The following is a 25,191-nucleotide window of genomic DNA, read 5'->3' on the forward strand; positions in this document are numbered from 1 at the left end:
TCTAAGGGATATACTTGCAATGGCTTTGTAAAAATGAAAACTACCATTTAGTTGTTTGAAAAAAGCAAATATGTTAACTTTGTGTTTTTAAATTATAAAAAAATTCACTTGAAATTGTAGTTCACTGGGGAGAAAAATTATATTGAGCACAGAAAATACATGTAAGAAAATACTCCATTATTTATGAAGCCAAAGACTGTATAGTACATTACACTATACCCATAGCAGCATAACTTGAAGGAAAGAAACATCACAATTTTTAACTCTTAAAATAATAGTTTCATATACAGCCCTTGTGAATGCACACACAAGAATTTTAATTTTACAGTATCTAAGAAGCATTTACTTTTAGTTAGAACTTAAATTTTTTATTTTATTTATAATTAAACTCCTTACCTCTTTCCTTGCTTTGATGGCTGCATCTTGTATAAGCTGAGAAATTGTTTTCTTCATTTTTTCTCTGTCAGCTTCTTTTTGCTTCTCTTCAAGCAGAATCTTCAGAAGATAATCATAGCACATCATACATAATTTCACTGGAGAGGTAATATACTCTTTGACAGCAGTGTCCCATTCTAGATTTCTGAAATGCCTCTACTGGAGGACCTTCCATAAGTCATGAATGGTAAAGAATTTCCCCACCATTGCCCACCTTTTCCTAACAACCCCACACACCCCGTGGACACTGACATACAGTAAATGGATAACCATGTGTTCTAACTCACTCATCTTCAGAAGAAAATATACACACTCTCATCTGTTTCGTTTTGAGGTTTAGATAAGTAAGATAATGAGAAATACTCTTTTTATACACCACTGAGTCCCACAAGTGCTGTCTGTATGCCCATGGGTTTAGGGACATCCACTGAAGCATAGATTACCTGCCAGGGATCCATATCCCCAAAGAAAACTGATTACCTGTACTCTAGCATTATTCAATAGCCCTTAGCTAGGGCTGGGGCTTCAGAAGCCCCTCCCCCATTGCTACTGGAATTTTGGTTTGTGTAGGCACCCACAGGTGTTGTGAGCTCGTGAGTTCCATGCCCTGCCATGTACAGAAAGACCTACTTCATAGCATTCTTCCCCAACCCTGCCAGTGTGTATGGGGAGTTGGGGAGGGGTGGGTGGGTGGGTGGGTAGGATGTCAATCTTAGTTAGAGGAGCTCTCTGCTCAGAAAGATGTTCTGATTAGAAATAATAATTTGAAAATTATTAGCATATAGATGGTATTTAAAAATAAGATTTGCTTAGCTCAGAAAAAGATGGACATTTAGAACTGAGCCTTGGACAGTCCAGTATTAAGAGCCAACAATGTCATGAAAAGATGTAATGGGTTAACATAGGGAAAGCTGGTATCATGATGTACTGATGGCCTAGTAAAGAATGACAAACTAGAAGACAAAAGGAATCAATTATATCAAAGGGCTCCAATAAACCAAGGATGAGTGATTGAAAATTGGCAACCTTTTCCTCCCATATCAGTAATGTTCCCTGAGCCTTGGTGCAGGTGCAGGGGCGTCTGTGTGTGTTGTGTATGTGTGTGTGTACACACGTACATTTAAGACTGAGTACTCCAAAGTCACAGATTCTCTGCATTCTGACCAGATGTGAGTCTCTGTATTAATTGTTGTTCTCTTGCAAAATGCTTCTCTGACAATAGATCAGAGCTGAAGTAGGATATGAAGTTGTAAGGGAGATTTGGGAGATGATGGGAAGAGTTGGAGGAGGGGAATGAAAATGGATATGATCAAAACACTATGTGTATAGAATTAAAAAAAGATTGTGAGAAGGAACAGCTGTTATGACTTAATAACTTTGAAGAATGTGAGGTAATGAGGAATAGGACTATTGACCCTGCTTGTTATCAAATTATGAGAATCCTTAAAACGGTTCAGAGGTTAAGAGTACTTGATGCTCTTGCAGAAGACCAGGGGTTGGTTTCCAGCATCCAAATAGTGCCTAACAACTATCTGTAAATCCAGTTGTAGAGGATCTGATGCTCTTCTGGATTCTGTGAGCAGTGTACACACATGTTGTATAGAAATACATACAGGCAGAATACTCATATACATAAATTACAAAAGGTAAATCATTAAAAAAGGGGAAGAGAATCCTTGGTTTTGAACAAACAACCACAAGATAGAAATGCTGTAGCAATTAAGCAATGAATCAAGAGGGAAATTAATATAATAGCCATAGGCTGCTTCTGAAAGATTTGTTGCCTTAGGACTGAAGTGAGAGAAAGGCAGTAGTATCCCCATCTTTTCTCCATTATATGCCACACAACACATAGTTTATATAACTATGCTTCAGAGGGTAAAGACAAATAACTTTGTCCTGGTTTTAAATTTTCTGCTAACTTGTGTGTTTTGAACAATTTACAAGCATAATATGTATATTGTAGGTAGAATATAGTTTACTTTTGGTGGTACTAATGTTAAAACCAAGGGCTTCACATATGCTAGGCAAATATTCTGACACTGAGCTATATCCGAAGACCTACTATATACATTTTAACAATTCAAGAGTAGAGAGACAGAATTTAAGTCACAGATGGGAATACCAGGTGAAAGGCATAAACTCTTTAGCAATTCCAAAGTTTGGATTTGAAGAGATAATTCCTTTCTTCCTTTCTTTTTCTTTTTTTGAATTGGGGTCTTACTATGTAGGGCCCACTGGTCTTAACTTCATTATCCTCCTGTTCCACGTCTGTCTGCTGGGACTTCAGAAATATGGCACCTCACCAAGCTTTTTACTAGGTATGTAAAATCCAATTTACACCTTTTGCATTTTTAGTATCTCTCCAGAAAAACCTAAATAAAGCATTTCCTTTATACCTATGCATTTCCTACTTGAGTATTCTGACATATAGTATATAAATTCTGGTATACACATTAATGCTATAGTGAATTCTACAAAAAAAGGTTGGAACGTTAAAAAAAAAATAACTTCCTGTCTTTATAGATTATACCCCTTTAAGGGAAACAGTTCAAAACAGCACGGATAGTCCAGGATAGTATAGAAATAACAATGGTTAATGGGTTGAAAAAAAAAAAAAAGCATGAGTCGAAGATTCCATCTAATCTTTTAAGCTATCTTACCCCTGCCAATTAAGCTTCTGCTTGATGAGGGGATTATACAGGTAAAAATGAAAGAAACATGAGTAGCTGTCACCTAATTGAGTACACTCAGTAAAGCACTATGATGGCACAGAGGATGAAGAATAGTGACTCAGGGTATGGGCCATAAGTCTGATACTGGGGGCTGTGGCTCTGTCAGCACCTAACTAATACAGATGCAGATACTCACATCCAACCATTAAAGTAAGCCTGGGGACTCCAATGGAAGAACTAGGGGAAGGACTGAAGGAGTCAAAGGGGAGTGCAACTCCATAGGAAGAACAACAATATAGACTAACCAGACTCCCCAGAACAACCAAAGAGTACACATGGATGGGTCCATGGCTCCAGCTGCATATGTAGCAGAGGATTGTCTTATCTGGCATCAATGGGAGGGGAGGCCCTTGGTCCTGTGAAGGTCTGATGCCCCAGGGTAGGGGATGCTAGAGTGGGGAGGTGAGAGTGGGTAGGTAGGTAAGCACCCTCTTAGAGGCAAAGGGAAAGGAGAATAGGATGGGTTACTTGTGGAGTGGGAGAGACCAGGAAGGGGGATAACATCTAAAATGTAAATAAATAAAATAACCATTCCCAAATTAAAACAACAAAAACAAAACAAACAAAAAGCCAAGTCTGATACTTGAATAATATTATTGAAAAATGACTGGCATGTTAGCATATTTTATGATATTAATTTTACCATTTAAAATACAGCTAGATTATTTGATAATGGGGAGTATCATTTGTTTCCTGCATTTATTTGGTAGCTGCTGATCTCTTTACTGTCGTAGCCTGTGGGGCATGTGGTGATTTTATCGTTTTATAAACATGTTGCCATGTTTTCTTACCTGATTCTGTTTAAAGTTAGCTTCTTCTAAGAGCTGCATGCTATCTCTGGCTCTTGAAATAGCCTCATATTTCTCATTTTCTGATTCACTGCACTTTGCTTGCAGCTCTTTGATCTGCTTTTCCAAATGTATTTTCCCTGTTTTTAGCATATTGGCATCTTCAATTGCCATACACAATCTAGAAATAAATACCCACAATATGAAAGTTAAATATTTTTAAAGAGAAGAAAGGACACATGAAGTTTACTAAACATCACTATATGATGGTATTATGCTTGTTATTTTTACATGTATTTCTCACTTAAATCTTGCTACAGTTCTATAAAAGTAGATTTTTATAATGGCTATTTTAAACAAAACCATATCTTGGTCACCTTTTGATTAACATAATAAAAAGAGCAGCAGAACTGAGATGAGATATTTTTACTCTAATTGTGTGATGATCCCTATGGGTTTTGGTGTCTTTTTAATTTTGTGAAAATTTCAGAGACGTATACAATGCATCCTGGCCATATGGATTCCCCCATTGCCTTTCTCCAGTTTTATCTCTCTTCCGTCAACATGTTTTCCTACTACTGCCTAATTTCATATCTAGATTTTCCCCCAACTAAATATAATTAGTGTTTCCCATATGGAAATGTGTGTAGGGTCAATTTACTGGAAATGTGAAACGTACCAATGGCTTCCCCTAAAAGAAAAGTAAATCTCTCTTAGCAGACATCAAATGACTCTCCTCCATTTCCCTTCAGAAAAGGGCAGGTCTCCCAGGGTGTCAACCAAACACAGTACATCAACTGCAGTAAAATTAGGCACCTCTCTTTATATAAAGGCTGGACAAGGCTACCCAATAGGAGGACAAGGGTTCCAAAAGTAAACAAAAGTGTCAGAAACAGCTTAGTGTCTGCTCCTTCTTAGGAATCCCACAAAAACACCAACCCACACAACTATAACATATATATTGAGAGCCTAGGTTAGACCAATGCAGGCTTTTGATTGTTGTTTCAGTCTCTGTGAACCCCTGTAAGCCCAGGTTTATTGATTCTATGGTTTTTCATGTGATATCCTTGACCCCTCTGGTTCTCACAATTCTCTCTCCCCCTCTTCAGCAGGATTCCCAGAGCTCCACCTAAGGTTTGGCTATGGGTCTCTGCATCTGTTTTTATCACTTGCTGGTTGAAGCCTCACTGATGACTATTATGCTAGGCTACTGTCCACATTGTCTTTTTTTGGTTTTTTTTTTTTTTTTTTTTTTTTTTTTTTTTTGCTCATGTTTGGTTCTACCATAGCTCTCTGGGCCATCTGGCCTCTGGTTTCTGGTCCTCCAGGCACTATCAGGGCTTCTCTTGGCATGGTCTCCCATGCTGGATTTTTTTAACTGGCTTGATCTCATGTCTGTCTTGTACAGGCAACTATAGTGGCTATGAGTTCTTATAACAGCTATGTCATATCCGGAAGCCTATCTTTTATGGTACAACTCCTCATATATTCTGTGAGGCTCTCTGAGCTTGGGAGTGGGGTGGGGTAGGTAGGGATGTTTATATAGTCATCCTACTGACTGCTGAGCATTCCCAATTGCTTATTCTCAGGACTTAGAAGAGCTATGAGTCTCTTCAGTAATCACTGCCTTCTGGAATAAGCAGCTTCTCTAACCAAGGTTGGAAGCAGCATAAATCTGTTGGTATGTTCAGTCTTAGAGGATTTCTGTGTGTAAGAGATTACAATCATAGATTTGATTTTCAGATATAAATACAATGTGAATTCATAGACTGTGGGTATTTACTTGTTCGTAGGTTATTAATGACATTTTTCAAGCTCTTCAATGGCATATTAGAGATCTGGATAGGACAACAATATTCTAGAATAAATATTTGTAATAAGATAGCAATTTAAGACAAGGATATAGAATGTATTTAAAAAGGCATCTTAGATCATCAAAAATAATAAAGTTATTTCTAAAAAAACTGAAGGAAAATTAGCTATATTTTCTCAAGAACTTTTACCCTTGTGTAACTACTTTTTTTATCCAACTTCATTGTTCTTTTATTTTCTGCTTTAAAATTGAAAGAAAATTTGATTCTGAAACTAAGAATGGTTATGCTGCCTTGGGGAAAGGTAAAGGCAGTAAAAAACTTCCTCATATATGAAAAAGATGGCTTACTCTTTCCAAAATTATTCAATATGTGCTTTATATTCTGTACCTTATGATTTTATTAGCTGAAGTTCTTTTTTGGACAGGGTCTGTTATGCATCCAAGCCTGGCCTTGAACTCATGAACTCTAGTTTTTCAGTGCCTATCCTGTTTCCTGTACATCTCTTCCTGAAAGGGATATGCATTTGGTTTCCTGAAGCAGCATCTATTTCTACCAACCAACCATCCCAGGATATCATCAGACAGCACCTGAATATAATACCTGCCTGAGGCTCTCATTGCCACATTCACAAAATGCAGTCATTTATTGTTTTCTCTCATTTTATGAAGTGTATGTAACCACTTCTGGTTTGGAAGATGTTACCTGGAGTAACTTGAAATGGTCACTCACACTGAGTTCAGAATCAACTCACCCTTATTCCTCTTGATAAGACAGCTGTACTCACATAGGCTGAGAACCTTTCTGATATCTCCCATATGACCCACTCCACATTCATTATCTACCTGTGTGAAACTGTTTCCTATTTTAAAAAACATTCCTCATTATGAACATACTCAAGACTGCAAAGCCTTAATAATGTCATCCTTTAAATTTGTCTGGTGCTTATGGTCTTTTAGAGGATTAGAAACTCCTTATACTACCCAACCAAACTGTGAATAAGAAACTTGAGATTGTATTTTCTTTCTAAGTTTTGTGACTATGTGTTTATCTTTGTGTGGTTATGTATTGTGTGTGCGGATGAGCACAGCAGCTAGAAGAGGGCATGGAATCCCCTGGAACTGGAGTTACAGCTAGTTGTGAGCTGTTTAATGTGGATGTTAAGACTAAATTTGGATCCTCTTGAAAAAGAAACAAGAGCTCTTAACTGCTGTTTAGTCATCCCTCCAGCCTTAAAAAGCAATTTCTACCTACATTATATGTTCAGCTCACTTTCACACTTTTGCCCTTAGAGCACATTCTCTTTTTCTAGGAGTATTCAATGCATGTTGAACAAATGGTTTCACCTGTGGACATATAAGTTGCTTTAGAGTGTTAAAATTTTTTCTTCAGGGTGTTAAGAGATGGCTCAGTGGTTAAGAGCACTGCTGCTCTTCAAGAGAATGTGGGTTTAATTTCCAGCACCCATGTAGTGGCTCAAAACACTACTCCTCAGGATCCTATACTCTCTCCAGCCTCTGTGGGCACTAAGGAGAAAAGCAGTACACAGACATATATGCAAGCATAACACCCAGAGATGCAAAGTTTTTTCTTCAAATAACACAGAGAAAATTATATCTAGCCTCCCCAGTATTTATTTCAATTATATCATAGCTCTCTCAACATTATCCCTGCTCAGTAGGTACACATACCCCCAAGGGCATCTAAACCACAACTATCAAAGACAAAGCTGCTTACTACTTCTCTTTTTTTTTTTCTATCTCAGATAAATTCTAATGATTCCTTTAGAGATCATACCCATTTTCTTCTGCCCATTTTAGCTATTCTAAATATTGAATGGCAAAATTCTTAGCCATTTAGTTAAGATAGGCAGACATATTATTGTCAATTTTACTATCATGAATATGTCAATAATGCAATTTTATTAAATATATAATTTACTCATTTTATAAGTAAATAAAATCACCAAAGTACTTGGAGTATATATATTTAACATCATTTTTAACATGGTCGGTCAAAACCCTTAAAGGAGTGCTATGGTAAAAATATAAGCTATCACTGGGAAGATGTCCCTATCAATAAAAGTTGTTTCTACACAACCATGAGGACCTGTGTTTGATTCACAGTACCTACTGAAAGAGCCAGCTGTGGCAGAGTGCTCTCAGAAGCTGTTGCTGTGAAGTCAAAGACAGGGGATCGTTGGGGTTTGCCAGCCAGCCAGGCCAAACATATGGGATCTCCAGGTTCTATGGCAGACTGTGTCAAAAACTAAGGTAGAAAAGAACAGAGGAAGACACTTGATATTGACCTCTGACCTTCACATATATGTGCACATGTGCAGATGTACTTGCACACACAAATATGAAATATTAGAAACATTAGTATGTATCATTAATGTACTAAAATATTTTTCTGCCATGATTTAACAACTCAGTTATTTAAGTATCACTAACCCAAGAATATAAGATATTATTTCAGCACTGGTATTATGTTAAAAACTACTTCCTAGTTTTCAAAAAGGACAAATATATTTTTTCTCTCTATTTAAATAAAGGTTTAGAATATAATTTTCAAGGTCTGTTGTTCAAATGGTACAAAGAAAAAGGATTAAGCAAAAAGAACACCAAGAGGATCATTTTAATATACCTTGGTTCTATAGTTCAACAGTCTGCAATAAAAGGGTACTGACATTTGAGACCTTTTGGTGGATACAATGGTAAGAGGAACAGCAAAAATTCAGTGGTTGGTGCCTGAGTTACTAGATATCTCCTAATTATTGGGAGAGTCTCAAAGTTTCAAAAAAAAAATGTCTCAGGACCTTCAGACTATGAGACTGACATGCTGTCTCTGCCTACTATGCTAAGGAGGCACCTGAGATTTTGAAGTCTCTAAGGAAAGATATTGTGGAAGATATTAGAAGACAGAAAGATCTCCCATGCTCATGGATCAGTAGGATTAGCATAGTAAAAACGACCATCTCACCAAAATCAATCTATAGACTAAATGCAATTCCCATAAAAATTCAAACACAATTCTTTACAGATCTTAAAAGAGTAATTCTCAACTTCATGTGGAAAAACAAAAAAATTTAGGATAGCTAAAACAATCCTGTACAACAAAAGAACTTTTGGAGTTGTCACCTTCCATGATTTCAAACTGTCCTCTACAGAGCAACAGTAATAAAAACTGCATAGTATTGGCATAAAAACAGACATATTGATCAATGGAATAGAATCAAAGACCCAGAAAATAAACCCACATGGACACTTGATTTATGACAAAGAAGTCAAAATCATACAATGGAAAAAGAAAAAGCATCTTCAACTAATGGTGCTGGTCTAACTGGATGTCTGCATGTAGAAGAATGAAAATAGATCCTTTTCTATATCATCCTGCACAAAACTCAAGTCCAAGTGGATCAAGGACTTTAACATAAAACTGGATATACTAAATCTCATAGAAGAGAATGTGGGAAATTCCCTTGACAGCATTGGCACAGTAGACATGTTCCTAAATAGAACACCAATGGCTTAGGCTCTAAGATTAACAATTGATAAATGGGACCTCATGAAACTAACTGCAAAGCTTCTGTAAGGCAAAGGACACTGTCAATAGGACAAAATGGCAGCCTACAGATTGGAAAAGGATCTTCACCAACCCTATATCTGATAGATGGCTAATATCCAAAATTTATGAAGAACTCAAAAAATTAGATACCAACCACCCAAATAACCCAATTAAAATGGGTTACAGAAATAAACAGGGAATTCTCAACAGAGGAATCTTGAATGGCTGAGAAACACCTGAAGAAATGTTCAAAGCTCTTAGTCATCAAGGAAATGCAAATCAAAACAACTCTAAGGTTCCATCTTAAACCTATCAGAATGGCTAAGATCAAAAACTCAAGAGGTAGCACATGCTGGTGAAGATGTGCATAAAGAGGACCACTTCTGCATTGCTGCTGGGAGTGCAAACTTGTATACAACCACCTTGGAAACCAAACTGGTGGTTTCTTAGAAAACTGGGACTAGTTCTACCTCAAGACCCAGTGGTAACTCCTGGGCATATACCCAAAAGATACTTGAACATCCCACAAAGACTCTTGTTCAACTATGTTCATAATAGCTTTATTTGTAATAGCCAGAGACTGGAAGCAATCTAGATGTCCCTCAACTGAAGAATGGATAAAGAAAATGTGGTTCATTTATACTATTGAATACTACTCAGTTATTAAAAATGAAGACATCATGAAAATTTTAGGCAAATGGATGGAACCAAAAAATACCATCCTGAGTGAGGTAACCCAGACCCAGGAAGACAAACATGTTATGTACTCACTTATAGTGGACATTAATCACAAATTATAGGATAACTATGCTACTATTCACAGATTTGAAGAAGCTAAGTAAAAAGGAAGGCCCAATACAGGATGCTTGAATCTAACTTTGAGAAGGATAAATTAGACATTGGAGGTGGATGGAGGAAGGGAACTGGAAGGGGAGGGGATCTGGGGTGGGAATCATGTATGTGTGTTGGGGCAGATAGGGATGGGAGAGAGAATGGAAATTGTTGGTGGTGGTGGGGCATCTCTGTGATGAGCCAGAGCCTGGGACAGGGAGGGCTCCTTGGAGTCTATGGGGGTGACCTTAGATGAGACTACTAGCAGCTGAGGCCACTGAAGTGGCCACCTCTTGTAGCCAGGTGGGACTTCCAGTGGAGGGAGGGGATACCAACCTACCCACAAAACCCTCAACCCAAAATTTGTTTTGCCTACTAGATGTACAGGGATAAAGATGGAGCAGAGACTGAGAGAAGGCCATCCAATGACTGGCCCAACTTGAGATCCACCCAAGGGTAGAGAGCCAACCCCTGAGACTATTAATAATGCTATGCTATGCCTGCGGACAGGACCCTATCATAGCTGTCTTCTGAGAGGCTTCATCTAGCACCTGATGAAAGTATATGTAGAGATCCACAGCCAAACATTAGGCGGAGTTTGTTGAGCCTTGTACAAGAGTCAGGGGAAGGACTGAGGGAGCTGGAGAGGTCAAGATCAGCACAAGAAGACTTACAGAGTCAACTAACCTGGACCCATGGAGGCTCACAGAGATTAAACCACCAACCAGCATGCATGAGCTAGACATAGCCCCCCTATACATTTGCAGCAGATATGCAGCTTGGTTATGTGAGTCCCCTAAGAACTGGAGTAGGGTACTGTCTCTGATTCTGTTGTCTGTCTTCGGATCCCCTTCAGCTAGATGGGATGGCTTGTCTGGCCTCAGTGGGAGACGAAATGCTTAGTACTGTTATGACTTTATATGCCAGGGCATGTTGGTACACATGGGGGGCTTCCTCTTCTCTAAGGAGAATAGGAGGGAGTAACAGGGGAGAGGCTTGTGAGGGTAGGACTCAGAGGACAAGAGGAAGGAGCTACAGTCAGAATGTAAAGGGAATAAATTATTAATGAAAAAATGTTTCCCACAAAAGGTAAATGGTATTATCAAAAAATTACATCATTTTATAATAGCCATGAGGGAGAGATTAGTGATTGAAAAACAGATGGGAAGGGCAATTGAAAATTAGAGTTCCCAAGAATACAGGAAAGACTGGTACTGGCAGCTTGACTTATAGGGAACAATAAAGCTAAGGATCAATTTGCAGCCTACAGGGCTTTCCTGACACACTGAATGTTTTAAGAGGCAGGAATAATCTACAGCATTCAGCTCCTAGACATACTCTTTCTTACAGAATTTGTGGTCCAAGAACATTAATGAATAGTTAAAAGCTGACATTCATTGTCTTCTGTTTCAATGGTTATTTAGACATTAACTGTATTGTTTACTAAAATGTAGAATTATAGAGAATTTGGGGAAGTATCTAATTTCTTCAGATACTATGATTTAGAAATTTTTAGCATATTTTAGAAGAAGGGCTTTCTGTTTCTAAGAACAACTACAAATACTTAAAAAATCTATATGCTTAAATCAAAAGGACTGAAAATAAAGGTGTCTTTTGTGCAATAGTATTGTAGAGGCAAGGTACAGGTCATAATGAATACCATGTTGGGAAACAAAGCATTTCTTCTCATAAACCCAAGCCCCTGGTGACAGGAGAAAAGCTTATCATCTTTACTGGTGCCCATAACTAAATCTATATATGTACATCTTCTGGATTTAATTTCATTTTTTGTTTAAGTTGTAGTACTGTTAGGTAAGGCAGAGACAGACTGAGGATTTCTCCTAGGTTTGGCTTTCTCTCTCTCTCTCTCTCTCTCTCTCTCTCTCTCTCTCTCTCTCTCTCTTTCTCTCTCTCCAAAAACTCTCTCTATGTATGTATTTTTTCATTTACATATTACATTACTTTCTCTTAATGTGGGTGAATGTTCAGACTCAGAGGCTTTACTGATAGGGGCTCTAGGAACCATATAATATCTAGTAACACAAATATCATGGTAAACAAGAGTTAATTTCTTTAGGGAAAAAGAAGAGCACTAGAATAAATTTGGTCCAACTTTCAAAATTGTGACATGAATCAATGTATTCTGCATGAATGTCTAGACTCTATATTCATTATATAAAAAAAATTTTAAAGACAGAGTTCCTATATAGCCCTAGCTATCCTGGGATTCACTAAGTACACTAGACTACCCTGGAACTAACAGAGATCCTCTAGCTCCAACTTTTTGAGTGCTAGAATTAAAGGCATGTGCTCCCATGCCCAGGTAAATGATTTTGAACATATGTTCAAAGTATAACGATACAACTGTAAACAAATGTTAAGATTTTAAGCCCATGATTATAGTTTTGATTTAGCATTTATAAGATACCTCTTCCAATAAATATAATTGAAACTCTACTGTGTTTTACATATGCAAACTGTAGAGACACAGAAGCATTACCTTGACTCTAACTGTTTTATACTAGACTGTAACTGCTGAACATGTCTATCAGATGCTTCCTCTTTTCCTTGTGCAGACATAATATCTTCCTCCTAGAAAGTAAAGATCCTCTTGAAGCATTTGAGAATGTAATATACAAACACCATTTACAGCATGAAAAACACAGTAGACTACAAAGTTTTGTTACTAGAATTCTAAAATGTAAGTTTAAAGATCATATATTTTGGAAGTAAATACACATAATACAAAAAGTTAAGGGGCAAACTTCATCATCAATACCATATTAGATATCAAAAGAATTACTGCAAGTAGATTTCTGGCAGTGTCTCACCATGTTTCCACTAGACACATGGCAAAATAAGGCAAAGGTTTCTACATAGCCACTCAACTGGTACAATATACTCTTATTAGCTATCAAAATAAGAAAGAGCATTTCTCTGACAGAATAATGCTTTAAATTATGTCAACAGGTTTGATTAAGTCTTTCTAGAAAAGCATCTCACCAATAGAAACAGTCTTCACTAAGGTATTCTTAACACTATACCTTCTTCAGCATCTGTTCTTGAAGACCTTCAGTCACTTTAGTTAACTCTTCCACTTTCGTTACTGCAACTCTCAGATCTGACTTGGCTTGCCTGAAGAAGAAAGTAAATTCATGTGTTATGTTAGAGACCATAAAGAATAAAAAGTCTAAAATCTAAATTTAGTAAAATCATTATTAATGTTTATGTAACTAAAAATGGATCCCAAAGATAAATTCTGAATAATTTCCTTATTGCTAATAAGATACATGTAAAAGCAAATAAAAAAAAGGTAACTTTAGAGGAGTATAAAGAATATTTAGATAAATAATCCTATGTATTTAATGAAAAAATACTTGTTCATCATAAAGAAGAATTTCAGCATAATGCTGCCTTTTCTATTTGTTTCAGGGGTTGCTGAACAAGTGAATGTACAGCACATTAAAGTGCCTGGTGAACTCTAGTCAAATGTGAGACTAAGAGCATCTGCTGGGCGCATCTCAGCATGCAGAACACTGGCATCAGCAGCCCAGTGCTGTCACTCCTAGTGGTAAAACTCATTTCACTGCCTGCCAAGAGAACAAAACTTCTCTTACTAATAAAACTTTCCTTATTTTTATCTGATATCAAATAGTCTACTTCTAAATTGTCTGTGAAGTGTGTATTCCTCTCTGTTTTTATGGCCCAACCTTTAGCATTGCTCTCACTTCCAAGAAATGATTCTCCCAACCCGTTTTTCTTTTCAAAGGCAAGTTTCAAAGGCTTCAAGCTGACCTGGAACAGTGATCCTTCTGGGTCCCTACCTCCAAGTGTTGAGATTATAGGCAGGTGCCACCCAGCCCAGCTTCAGGTTTAAAATTCTACCTTAAAATTTATTTCTGTATTTCTCAGCTAAAATGAAAACAAGTTTTATTTTCATTACTTTTGAATAAAACTCTATACTGCCTTATATGAAAAAAGGTCAGTACCAGTCAATGCCAAGGCCTCATCTCTTACCCCATCCTCCTACATACTTTGTTGCAGGTTTAACAGAGTACAAAGCACATGATTCCTTGAGCACACTCTGGGTTTTCCCATTTTTATTGTACGTCTCTTTTTCTTTTTCTAATTTTTCAATATTTACCAAATTAAAAGTTTTCTCTTGTCAAGTCCACAATGGCTTTGCTTACATAAGATCCTAAATTGTGCTTCTGGTCTGGGCCCAAGCACTGAGAAGATCCCAGGCTACAGCTCTGCCCCAAATCTCACAGAACCCAGAGAAAGCAGGCCTCCCTACGGCTCTAACCCGAGAAGTATCTTAGGTAAGGAGACAGCAACAACTGCCCCAAACAGGGAGTGACTGGGACCCACTAGGACCCAGGAAGTCATTCCTGGCCAGAAGCACTGGTTTCTTCATGCCTGAGCACTGAGTAGATTTTGGGCCCCAGCTCTAACCCCAGTAGTAACACCCATCCCACACAGTTCTGATACAACCAAGATAATAGGAAAGGCAGGTTCCAGTCAGAGATAGGGTAGGTAGCACTAAGGAGATCCAGATGGTGAAAGGCAAGTGCAAGAACATAAGCATCAGCAACCCAGGGTACTTGGCATCATTAAACCCTAGTTCTCCCACACAATAAAGTCCTGAATTCCCCATATCACCAGGAAAGCAAGATTCAGATTTAAAATCACTTCTAATGATGATGATAGAGAACTTTAAGAAGGACATAAATAACACTCTCAAAGAATTTCAGGAGAACACAGGTAAACTGGTAGAAGCCTTTAAAGAGGAAACACAAAAATCCCTTAAAGAATTACAAGAGAACACAACCAAACAGGTGAAGGAATTGAACAAAACCATCCAGGACATAAAAATGGAAGTAGAAACAATCAAGAAATCACAAAGGGAGACTACCCTGGAGATAGAAAACCTAAGAAAGAAATCAGTAGTCATAGACGCAAGCATCACCAACAGAATATAAGAGATAGAAGAGAAAATCTCAGGTGCAGAAGATACCATAGAAAATATTGACACTATATTTTGTCAAAGAAAATGCAAAATACAAAAAGTTCTTAACACAAAATATCCAGGAAATTCAGGACACAATGAGAAGACCAAACCTAAGAATAATAGGTATAGATGAGAGTGAAGATTCCCAACTTAAAGTGCCAATAAATATCTTCAACAAAATTATAGAAGAAAACTTCCCTAATCTAAAGAACAAGATGCCCATAAACATACAAGAAGCCTATAGAACGACAAATAGACTAGACCGGAAAAGAAATACCTCCAGTCACATAATAATCAAAACACCAAGTGTACAAAACAAAGAAAGAATATTAAATGCAGTAAGGGAAAAAGGCCAATTAACATATAAAGGCAGACCTATCAGAATTACACCAGACTTCTCACCAGATACTACAAAAGCTAGAAGATGCTGGACAGATGTCATACAGACCCTAAGAGAACACAAATGCCAGCCCAGGCTACTATACCCAGCAAAACTCTCAATTACCATAGATGGAGAAGCCAAGATATTCCACGACAAAACCAAATTTACATAATATCTTTCCACAAACCCAGCATTACAAAGGATAATAGCAGGAAAGCTCCAAAATAAGGAGGGAAATCATACCCTAGAAAGAGCAAGAAAGTAATCCTCTTCTAACAAATCCAAAAGAAGATAGCCACACAAAGATAATTTCATCTTTAATAACAAAAATAATGGAAGCAACAATAACTGTTCCTTAAAAATCTCTTAACATCAATGGACTCAATTCCTCAATTAAAAGACATAGGCTAATGGACTGGATACATAAACAGGACCCAGCATTTTGCTGCATATAGGAAACCCACCTCAGTGACAAAGACAGACTCTACCTTAGAGAAAAAGGATAAAAAACAATTTTTCAAGCAAATGGTCCTAAGAAACAAGCTGGAGTAGCCACTCTAAAAATCTCCAGCCTGAGAACACAAAGGAGGGACTCATGGCTCCACCTGTATAAGAAGTTGAGGGTGGCCTTGCCAGGCATCAGTGGAAGTAGACAGCCTTGATGCCTGAAAGTTTGGATTCCCTAGTGTTGGGGAATTGCAAGAGCAGGGAGGCGGGAATGAGAGGATGGTGGGAGCACACCCTCATAGTAATTGGAGGAGGGGGAATGGGGTAAAGGGTTAGGCATCAGTGGAAGTGGACGGCCTAGGTGCCTGAAAGCTTGGATTCCCTAGTGTTGGGGAATTTGAGAGCAGGGAGGTGAAAATGGGAGGATGGTGGGAGCACACCCTCATAGAAACTCCCAGAATTATATGGATTAGACATTACAGAGGCAGGCCACCAGAAGACTAGATTCCAGAATTCAAACAAAAAATATCTTGATACTAAAATTTGTTTTGAGAATTGTACATTGCAGAATACACAGCCTCGGTGTATCTACTCATCAAGCACGATGAGCAGACCTGCTCGAACCTCTAATGTCCTGCAATTCCAGCTGGATGCAGTGAAGACACAGAGTCAGAGGCTTATCAATTTACTCCTCCCCCGCCCCTCTTCTAATATCTCAATGCCCATAATCAGCTTGAAGAAGTTAATGAGGAGTCGGTACCCCTATTCACTGGGCTTTGGATTGAGGTTAATATTGGGCTGTCTTTCTAGGGAAAAGTAGTGGTTTTGTTGGAACAGGGAGGATTAGCTAGGATTTACTGCATAGCCATAACCTATTGATAGAAATATGCATAATTGTTATTAAGATGAAGTTATAATTTCTTAAATGGTACAAAATTTACTTTGATTTCAAATTTAAGCTTTTCATTGGTACGAGCTTCTTATTGATATAAAAGTGAGATGAATATTGATACACTCATAGGCATTGTGCCTGTATAACACATTTAGGAATACAAGGCTGTATAAAGCCTTTGATTAACATTTAAAAAAATTGTATAAAAGCAAAAAGGAAAAGGGGGCATGGGATAGGGGTTTTCTAGGGAGGGGAAATGGGGAAAGGGGATGGCATCTGAAATGTAAATAAAAAAAAAAAAAAAAAAAAAAGGAATACAAGGCTTAGACCTAGTCCTTCTTTAACTTTTTTAACTGATTTGAGATAGCCTGTGAGTTAAGGGCCTATAGCAAATTCATGGCTTGGAGTTTATTGTTAGGGTGTTTTTTATATTTTATTTAGAAATAGCTGAGAGGAGTTAACAGACAACAGTCTAGATTACCTTACTTCAAAACATCAGAAGTCCACAGAATTGACGTTACAAACATTTCTGTATTAATGTTCACTTTGATTAGAGACCTGTCTGCTCCTGACAGCTTCCTGTATTGGCTTCTAAGAAGAAATTGAGCATCTTTGGAGTTACTCCCGTTGTGGGGAGACAGCCACTAGGCAAGAATTGCCTCTTTTCATCTACAGACAAATTACTGTCCAGAAAAGGACACACTTGAAGAATAGTAGACTGATTATATCTGCCTAGACAGAGTAATCAGCCCTTAATAATTCTGCAGCACTAAGGTCTGTCAGATGATCCTGGGCCAGAAGGCGGAAGATCAGATGCTCCAACATTTTGTAGTATAGGGAGTGTCCAGGTGTTCAGCGGTCTCTATAAATTGGCTAAGTTTTAGAAGCTATGCTTTGTGCTTCCCATAATTTTAGTTAACTCAGTCATTCTGGATTTCTGACAGGGTTGAAAACTTATAGTCTCATAGCCAATCCAGGCTATTTACTTTGAGAGAAAAGATTTGAGAGGATGGTTTTCAGCTGACATTCATTCTAAAGCCAAGAAAAAAGCCAGGTTCAGAATTAAGTGTTTTAGTAAGGAGAGATGACAGAGGTTCTGGTTAGTCAACAAAATGATGGACTGGGTATTAGGACTATCTTGTACCTCACTGGTACAAATTGGCATAATTATGCTCTAATTGTATTTTAAGAGAAAAGTTTTATTTTAACAGGAAGGGTAATATGTAGGAGGAGCTAAGGTGGGAGGAGTAAGGAGAGGAGCAGCCAGGTGATGAGAGAGAGAGAGAGAGAGAGAGAGAGAGAGAGAGAGAGAGAGAGAGAGAGAGAGAGAGATGTTAGAGTGTCTCCGCCAGTCAAAGATAGTTGATATATCTAGGTTGGGTATTGGGTTACACTTCTGATTGATAATGAGCATCACCAAAGCCTTTGATTAACATCAAAAAATTGTATAAAACAAAAAAGGAGAAGGGGGCATGGGATACGGGTTTTCTAGGGAGGGGAAATGGGGAAAGGGGATGATATCTGAAGTGTGAATAAAATATCCAATAAAAATATATTTAAAAAAGAAAAAAGAACTGGAAAAAAAAGAACAGCAAAAAAAAAAAAAAATCCTAAATTGCAATCCTTATAAGACATAATTTCTTGTACATTAACAGACCATACTACATTACAATCAATACTAAATGAATTTTCCCTTGTGAAATTATGAGTTCATAGAAGATGGACTACAATCTGAAGGCAGAGACCACACTTTATTAACCCTTTTGAAGACAAGTAAGAACACAATAAATGAGTGCAAAGGAGAGAAGATGAAATACCAGCTCTAAGGACAACTGAGTCTTCATGTTTTACTCATTGTTCATGTGTGGACAATCCTACAGCAGTGAGTTTTAGAAGCCTTAACATACACACAGACATACAGACAGAGAGACAGACAGACACACACATCACATTCTCCTATTTCTTTAAACCTGATTTACTACTTTACAAGTATTGGACCTCTCTAATTAGGGTGGGCTGGCTGGCCAATGAGCCCTGGGATCCACCTGTCTTTTCTTCCCAGCACTGGTATCCTGAGTGTACAGTACCACACTCAGCTAGTCCATGAGAATTCCAGGGATAGAACTCAGTCATTCTCTTACTTACACTGAAATACTTTACAGGCTATACAATCTGCTTAGCCTCCTAAAATAATTTTTTACAGAAGCTGAGTATCTGTTAGTGAAAAACACAAAGCTTAGCTAGGTAAGGTGGTACTTGTATATAATCCCAGCACACAAGAGGCTGAAACTGGAAGATACCAAGTTTGAGGTCAGCCTGGACGATCTAATGAGCTCAACTTCAACTTGGGTCAATAAAGTAAAACCCTAGCAAAACAAAATAACAATAACAAACCAAATAAACTAATGACCTAGCAATTCAAGTTTTGAGGTCAATAAAGCAGATCAATGCTAAATGTATGTATTGGGGAAACACTGATATTAATAAACTTAGGTAGGGTAGACTTAAGGAAAGAGGGGAAATTGAGTAAAATGGATAGAAATTTTAAAAATATCTAGTTTTCAATATGTCAGATGAGAAAATAAAGAAGACAATGGAAGCTGAGAAATTGCCTCAAAGGTCAGAGAGGAAATTCAGGAACAAATACAAAATACTCAGAAAAGGTAATACCACAATAAGTAAAATAAACAGATTCTTCAAGGCAATTTCAGAGGATGGAAGAGAAAAATCAGAACCAGAATGTCAGCAAGTATGTCTGAGAGAGGAGGATTCAAAAGAACCTTGCAAAAGGGAACTAAACTTTTAAGAACACAAAGCATAGTTATTGAAATGATACGAAAAGATACTTTCCTATATAGACAGACTAGATACTAAAGAAGAACTGATGTGCTTAAATACAGTGTTAGAGTCCATTGTACACTGCATGCAGGGCGGCACTTTAGCTCTCCTAGATAGATGAAGAAGCTGAACTTCATGCACTTAGCAGTCTGCTCAAACCATCCATCAGTAAACAGCAGCTAGTCTGCATGTATCTCTCCTCTCATGCGATGGTCTTAGGTATGATGTTTGGTAGATGATAAAATTATGATTGTGGAAGCCTCAAAAATAAGATCAGCGGCCTTGTAAAAGAGGCCTGAGTGAGGCTTCTTGTCCCTCCCACCATGTAAAGTCAATGAAGAAGGTATAATTTATGAAGCAGAGCCCTCACTGGATATGGAAACTGCTGGTGTCTTGATCTTAGGCTTGCCATCCTCTAGTACTATAAAGAAATAACTTTATGGTGTTTCTAACCTATTTTACTCTAAGGTATTTTGTTAAATACCTGAAATGGACTAAGGCAATGCGGGGCTAGAATGTAAAAGTAAGGCTGAGTACAGAGTCTATGCTTCTCACGCAACATACCACAAAGCACAACCTAAACACGTGTATGAATGCAGAATATTTGCCAAAGACGATTATAAATATCAACGAAACATTCTTAGTCCTTTATTATTAGATGCAAAACTTTTGAGCAATGCTGTATTGTTTTGTTTTACCTTTGAACAACTCATGAAACAAAAAAATCCTAATATTAAAGAGTTGCTGCATGTGCTCGACAAGATCAAATATTCTTTCTTCTTCAACGAGTAAGAGAAACAAACATTTAAAAGACGAACAATATCAACCAACCAGACCCCTCAGAGCTCCCAGGGACTAAACCACCAACCAAAGAATACACAGGGGGGTGGGGGGAGGACGCATGGCTCCAGCTGCTTATGTAGCAGAGGATGGCCTTATCTGCCATCAATGAGAGGGGAGGCCCTTGGTCCTGTGAAGGCTTGATGCCCCAGGGTAGGAGAATGCTAGGGCAGTGAGGTGGGAGTGGATGTTGGGTCAGGGAGCACCCTCATGGAAGCAGGTGGGAAGGGGGATGGGACAGGAAGTTTGTGAAGGAGAAACTGGGAAGGGGGACATTATTTAAAATGTAAATAAATAAAAATTTAAAAAAATATAATTACAATCAGCCCTTAAATAACGTTAAGGTTAAACACTGTGAAGAAAAAGAATGACAGGAAAGCCGCTATCCTTTGTTTTCTCTGCTCAGAAAGCTAGAAAGCTAGCTGCCTACACATAAGGAGCCATCTGGCAATCCTATGACTAAGCACATCTGCTTGAGGCCACTTCTCACAAGGGAGAGATCCCAAGAGACACCATGAATCAAAACTAGTGGTACACGAGTTCCAGATTTCCGCAGCTTTTTTTTTTTTTGTTTTGTTTTTGTTGTTGTTTTGTTTTTTGAGACAGGGTTTCTCTGTGTAGCCCTGGCTGTCCTGGAACTCACTCTGTAGACCAGCCCGGCCTCGAACTCAGAAATCCATCTGCCTCTGCCTCCCAAGTGCTGGGATTAAAGGTGTGCGCCACCATCGCCTGGCCACAGCTTTTTAATAATAGAAGACACAATATTATTCAAATGGAAACATGAAACATCTGAGAAAAATCTGTTATCTCAGTTAAAATAAAACTATTACCTGGCAAAAGTACATTTTAAAAACAAGTGGTATATAAAGTTACTGGCACACATACTTTTGGAGAAAAAGCTATGCCATTGTAAAAATGACAAGAAACAAACACAATGAATATACATAATTTATCTATTACATAATTTATCTATTACATTCAATATGATAGGATAGCATGAGACCAAGAACTGCACCTGTATAACATCAGCTCTTATGTTCTTTAATAAAACCATTTACTTATACAATGTAATTTAAAGGCTGGATCTATACTAGAAAATACAAAATGGCTTCCGATAACTATATCAAGATGATTGATCAGGTGTGCTCACTTGGAGACCATACTACTAAGTAGTCACCCCATCCTGAGGAGCTGAATAAAGTAGGTATAATACAAACTTTTTCGGAATAATGAGAGGCTAGGAAAGCAGCTGTGCCTCTAAAAGACTGAAGAGCAAGGGGCATGAATATAATTAAACTAGTTTACTTATCCTCCCAATAAAAGACAATTTAGTTATTTAATTGGTAAGTTAATCACTCAAAATATTTTCTTAGCATCTTTTGTGGGCCTTACAGGTTAGCGAGGACAGTTGAAAATGTACAGTTACAGATAATAAAGTGTTAAAATATCACAACAGATCAGCATTCAGTCTACAGGTGTACTATAGAAGACATTAGGATTCAAAGAGAAGAAAATTACTTAAAAAAGATTATCTAAAATATGACACTTGAGCTGAAGTTTTAAAATTGGGAAGACATTTGTTAAAAGAAGGAATTTTAGACAAACTACAATGTGGCTTGTTCAGAGAAATCAAAATAGTTCAGAAAGCTGCAGTGAGGAGTGGCCTGGGGTTAGATAATTCTGGGCAGTCACTGACATGAAGCAGCATAATCAGATTTTAATTTTGAAAGATTATTTTAAGAAAAGGACAAAAAGGGGGTGTGAAAAGCCAGAGGGGGTTTCATCAGGGGCTGACATGGGAGAGGCTCAGCAAGGGCAATAACAAAGGACATGTATGGTATGTAATTATTGATAACTGGATATTGTACAGAACATTCACAATACAACACACAGACCGTAAGAAGTTTAACAAGAAGGAAGGTCCAAGTGAGGAGGCTTCAGTCCCACTTAGAAGGGAGAAAAAATAATCACTGGAGGCAGAGGGAGGGAGGGACCTGGGGGGGTAGAGGGTTTGGGGAGGGAAAAAGAGGGCAGGGTCATGTATGGAGGGGAGGCAAGAGAGAAGCCTAGACGGTCAGGAGAATGAATGGAAATATTCAGCTGCCAGGGCGGGGTCAGGGGGAACCTCCAGAAAGTCTCAGACACCTGGGATTGAGAGGTTCCCAGGACTCAAAGGGGATGACCTGAGCTGAATGCCCAACAGTGGAGAGATGGAACCCCAAGAGACCACGTCTAATAGTTAGACAAGGCCCCCAGTGGAGGGATGGGGTCACCAAACTACCTTCAAAATTTTTGATCCAAAATTGTTCCTGTCTAAAAGAAATGTAGGGACAAAAATGGAGCACAGACTGAAGGAAAGGCCATCCAGTGACCAACCCAACTTGGGATCCATTCCATGAATAGGCACCAAACCCTGACACTATTACTGACGTTATGCTGTGCTTGTAGACAGGATGTCTAGCATGGCTGTCCTCTGAGAGGTTCTAACAGCAGCTGACTGAGACAGACGGAGATACTTAGAGCCAACCATTGAACTGAGGTCAGGGACCTCTATGGTTGAATTAGGGGAAGAACTGAAGGAACTGATTGGGATGGCAACCTCATAGGAAGACCAACAGTGTCAACTAACCTGGACCCCTGGGAGTTCCCAGAGACTAAGCCTCCAACCTGACAGCATACAGGGGCTGATCCATGGGTCGGCATGAATGCAGCAGAGGACTGCTTTGCCTGGCCTCAGTGGGAGAGGATGTGTCCAATCTGTAGAGACTTGATGCTCAGGAAATGGGGGATGCGGGGTGGGAGGTCCTAGGGGCAGGGAGTACCCTTTCTGAGGCAAAGGGGAGAGGGAATGGGGTGAAGAACTCTAGGAGGGGAAACTGGGGAGGGGGGCAACATTTGGAATGTAAATAAATAAAATAATAATAATAAGAGAAACAGAAACAAACAATATGGTGATACGAAAATGACACATTTTAAATGCAGAGTTGGAAAACAGGACAAAGTATGATGCCTCCCTCCTGCTTTCTTGAATCAGGAATTAGATGACACCATTAATAAACAGATAAAAGGCTTGGGAGATGGGACAGTAAGTTCAACTCAGAGCCCATTGTGTTATAAGTACCTCTGAGCCACTTGAAGGGAGATATCCTATAGAACTCTGGGTTAAGAAAAATGGAATGTTATCCTACTCTGCAATTACTGAAGAGAAGGACTAGGTGATCGAACAATGTGAACAGGTTGTGTCCTATCACCCATAAACTCACAAAGGACTTTTACTGGCTTCAGAGATTATGTTATTTGGTTAAATTTACAATAAGTTTTTGGTGGGGGTACAAAGGATTAATAAACTCAAGGTTTTTCAAGTGTCAAATAAGTACCGTACCACTGAATTACTCACCCAGATCCCAATTCTCAGTCAATACTGATTATCAAGTTGCATATTACTAATGTAAAAATATATCAATTCATGTTAATGAGTGGCTAAAGTTAATCTGAATACATATATTATTTGGAGTCCAAATGTAGGACACTGAACAAGCTAGGCTAACATCTCTTAACACCAAGTCAAAACCACAGCCATTTAAAATTATTTTGAACAAAATCACCTAAAATTTATTTTAATTCTTATCTCCTTTTCCTTATTTTCTTAAAATATTTTTTTCAAAAATGAAATGTAATCATATTCTTTCATGTCAGTAGCTGCACAGAGTGACATCAAGTCTTCCGTGACATGACCTCAGACCACTCTTAAGATCAATTTTCTGAATTATTTTTGTTAAGTTTGAGAAGTTACTATGAACCCATATGCTAGTGCTTCAGGCCATCTTTAGAGCAGATTAATAAACTCAAGGTACCACAGACAAAACTCATCATTCCTAAAATATACACACAAATGGTAATATATATATATATACACACACACATACATATACACATATATACACATATATACATATACATACACATACACATACACACACACACACACACACACATATATATATATATGATAAAGTCACACTGTTGGAACTCACTCACTATATAGTTTAGCCTGGTTGCAAACTCAGAGAGCTCTGCTTGCCTCTATCTCCCCAGTGCTGGAATTAAAGGTGTGTCCACCATGCTTGGCTCCTTTTCTTTCACACATACCAAGATGCAGAACTTGAGCTCACTGAGCTGAATATGTATTATAAGCAAATCTAATGAAATGAAAAGCACTCACAGAGAAACAACATAAAATTTTAACTAAATGAGTGAGTGCTAAGTGCATCTGCAAGGATAAAAGAGTAAAAATCTGGTGTAATGAAGGAAAATACCTTCCTAGCAAGTATAGTCTGTGTGTGTGAGAGAGAGAGAGAGGGGGGGGCGTGGTACAAATTTTCTGAGAAACTGAACACTGTTTCTCAAAAGGCAAAGAGAAGGAAGCAGTGGTTTTGAGAACCAGCCAAGTGGCACCTGGAGCACTGTACACATGAAGTCGTTGCGGACAGCCAGGGGAGTGAAGCTGATAGAAAACAGCCTCAAAAACCTCAGGTGCTATGGCAGGGTATCTCCACAACGGTCAAACATGACAACAAAAGAAGCGTTAATTAGATGTTCATATGGATTTTAGCT

The 25,191-nt window shown here is 38.2% G+C and overlaps 1 protein-coding gene across 4 annotated transcripts in view; it reads right to left on the reverse strand.

Moving 5' to 3' along the window:
* Sclt1 (sodium channel and clathrin linker 1) overlaps positions 1-25,191 on the reverse strand; it is a 128,118-nt gene that overhangs the window by 59,825 nt on the left and 43,102 nt on the right. For all 4 annotated transcript variants that reach the window (XM_076932343.1, XM_034501353.2, XM_076932344.1 and 1 more), the window contains 4 exons: positions 13,212-13,302; positions 12,668-12,759; positions 3,962-4,139; positions 397-495 (listed from right to left, as the gene is read on the reverse strand). In XM_076932343.1, coding sequence (XP_076788458.1) covers positions 397-495; positions 3,962-4,139; positions 12,668-12,759; positions 13,212-13,302 — 460 coding nt within the window. The remainder of the gene's footprint in view (positions 1-396; positions 496-3,961; positions 4,140-12,667; positions 12,760-13,211; positions 13,303-25,191) is intronic.

Source organism: Arvicanthis niloticus, chromosome 4 (genome assembly GCF_011762505.2).
Source record: "Arvicanthis niloticus isolate mArvNil1 chromosome 4, mArvNil1.pat.X, whole genome shotgun sequence".
Taxonomy (NCBI): Eukaryota; Metazoa; Chordata; class Mammalia; order Rodentia; family Muridae; genus Arvicanthis; species Arvicanthis niloticus.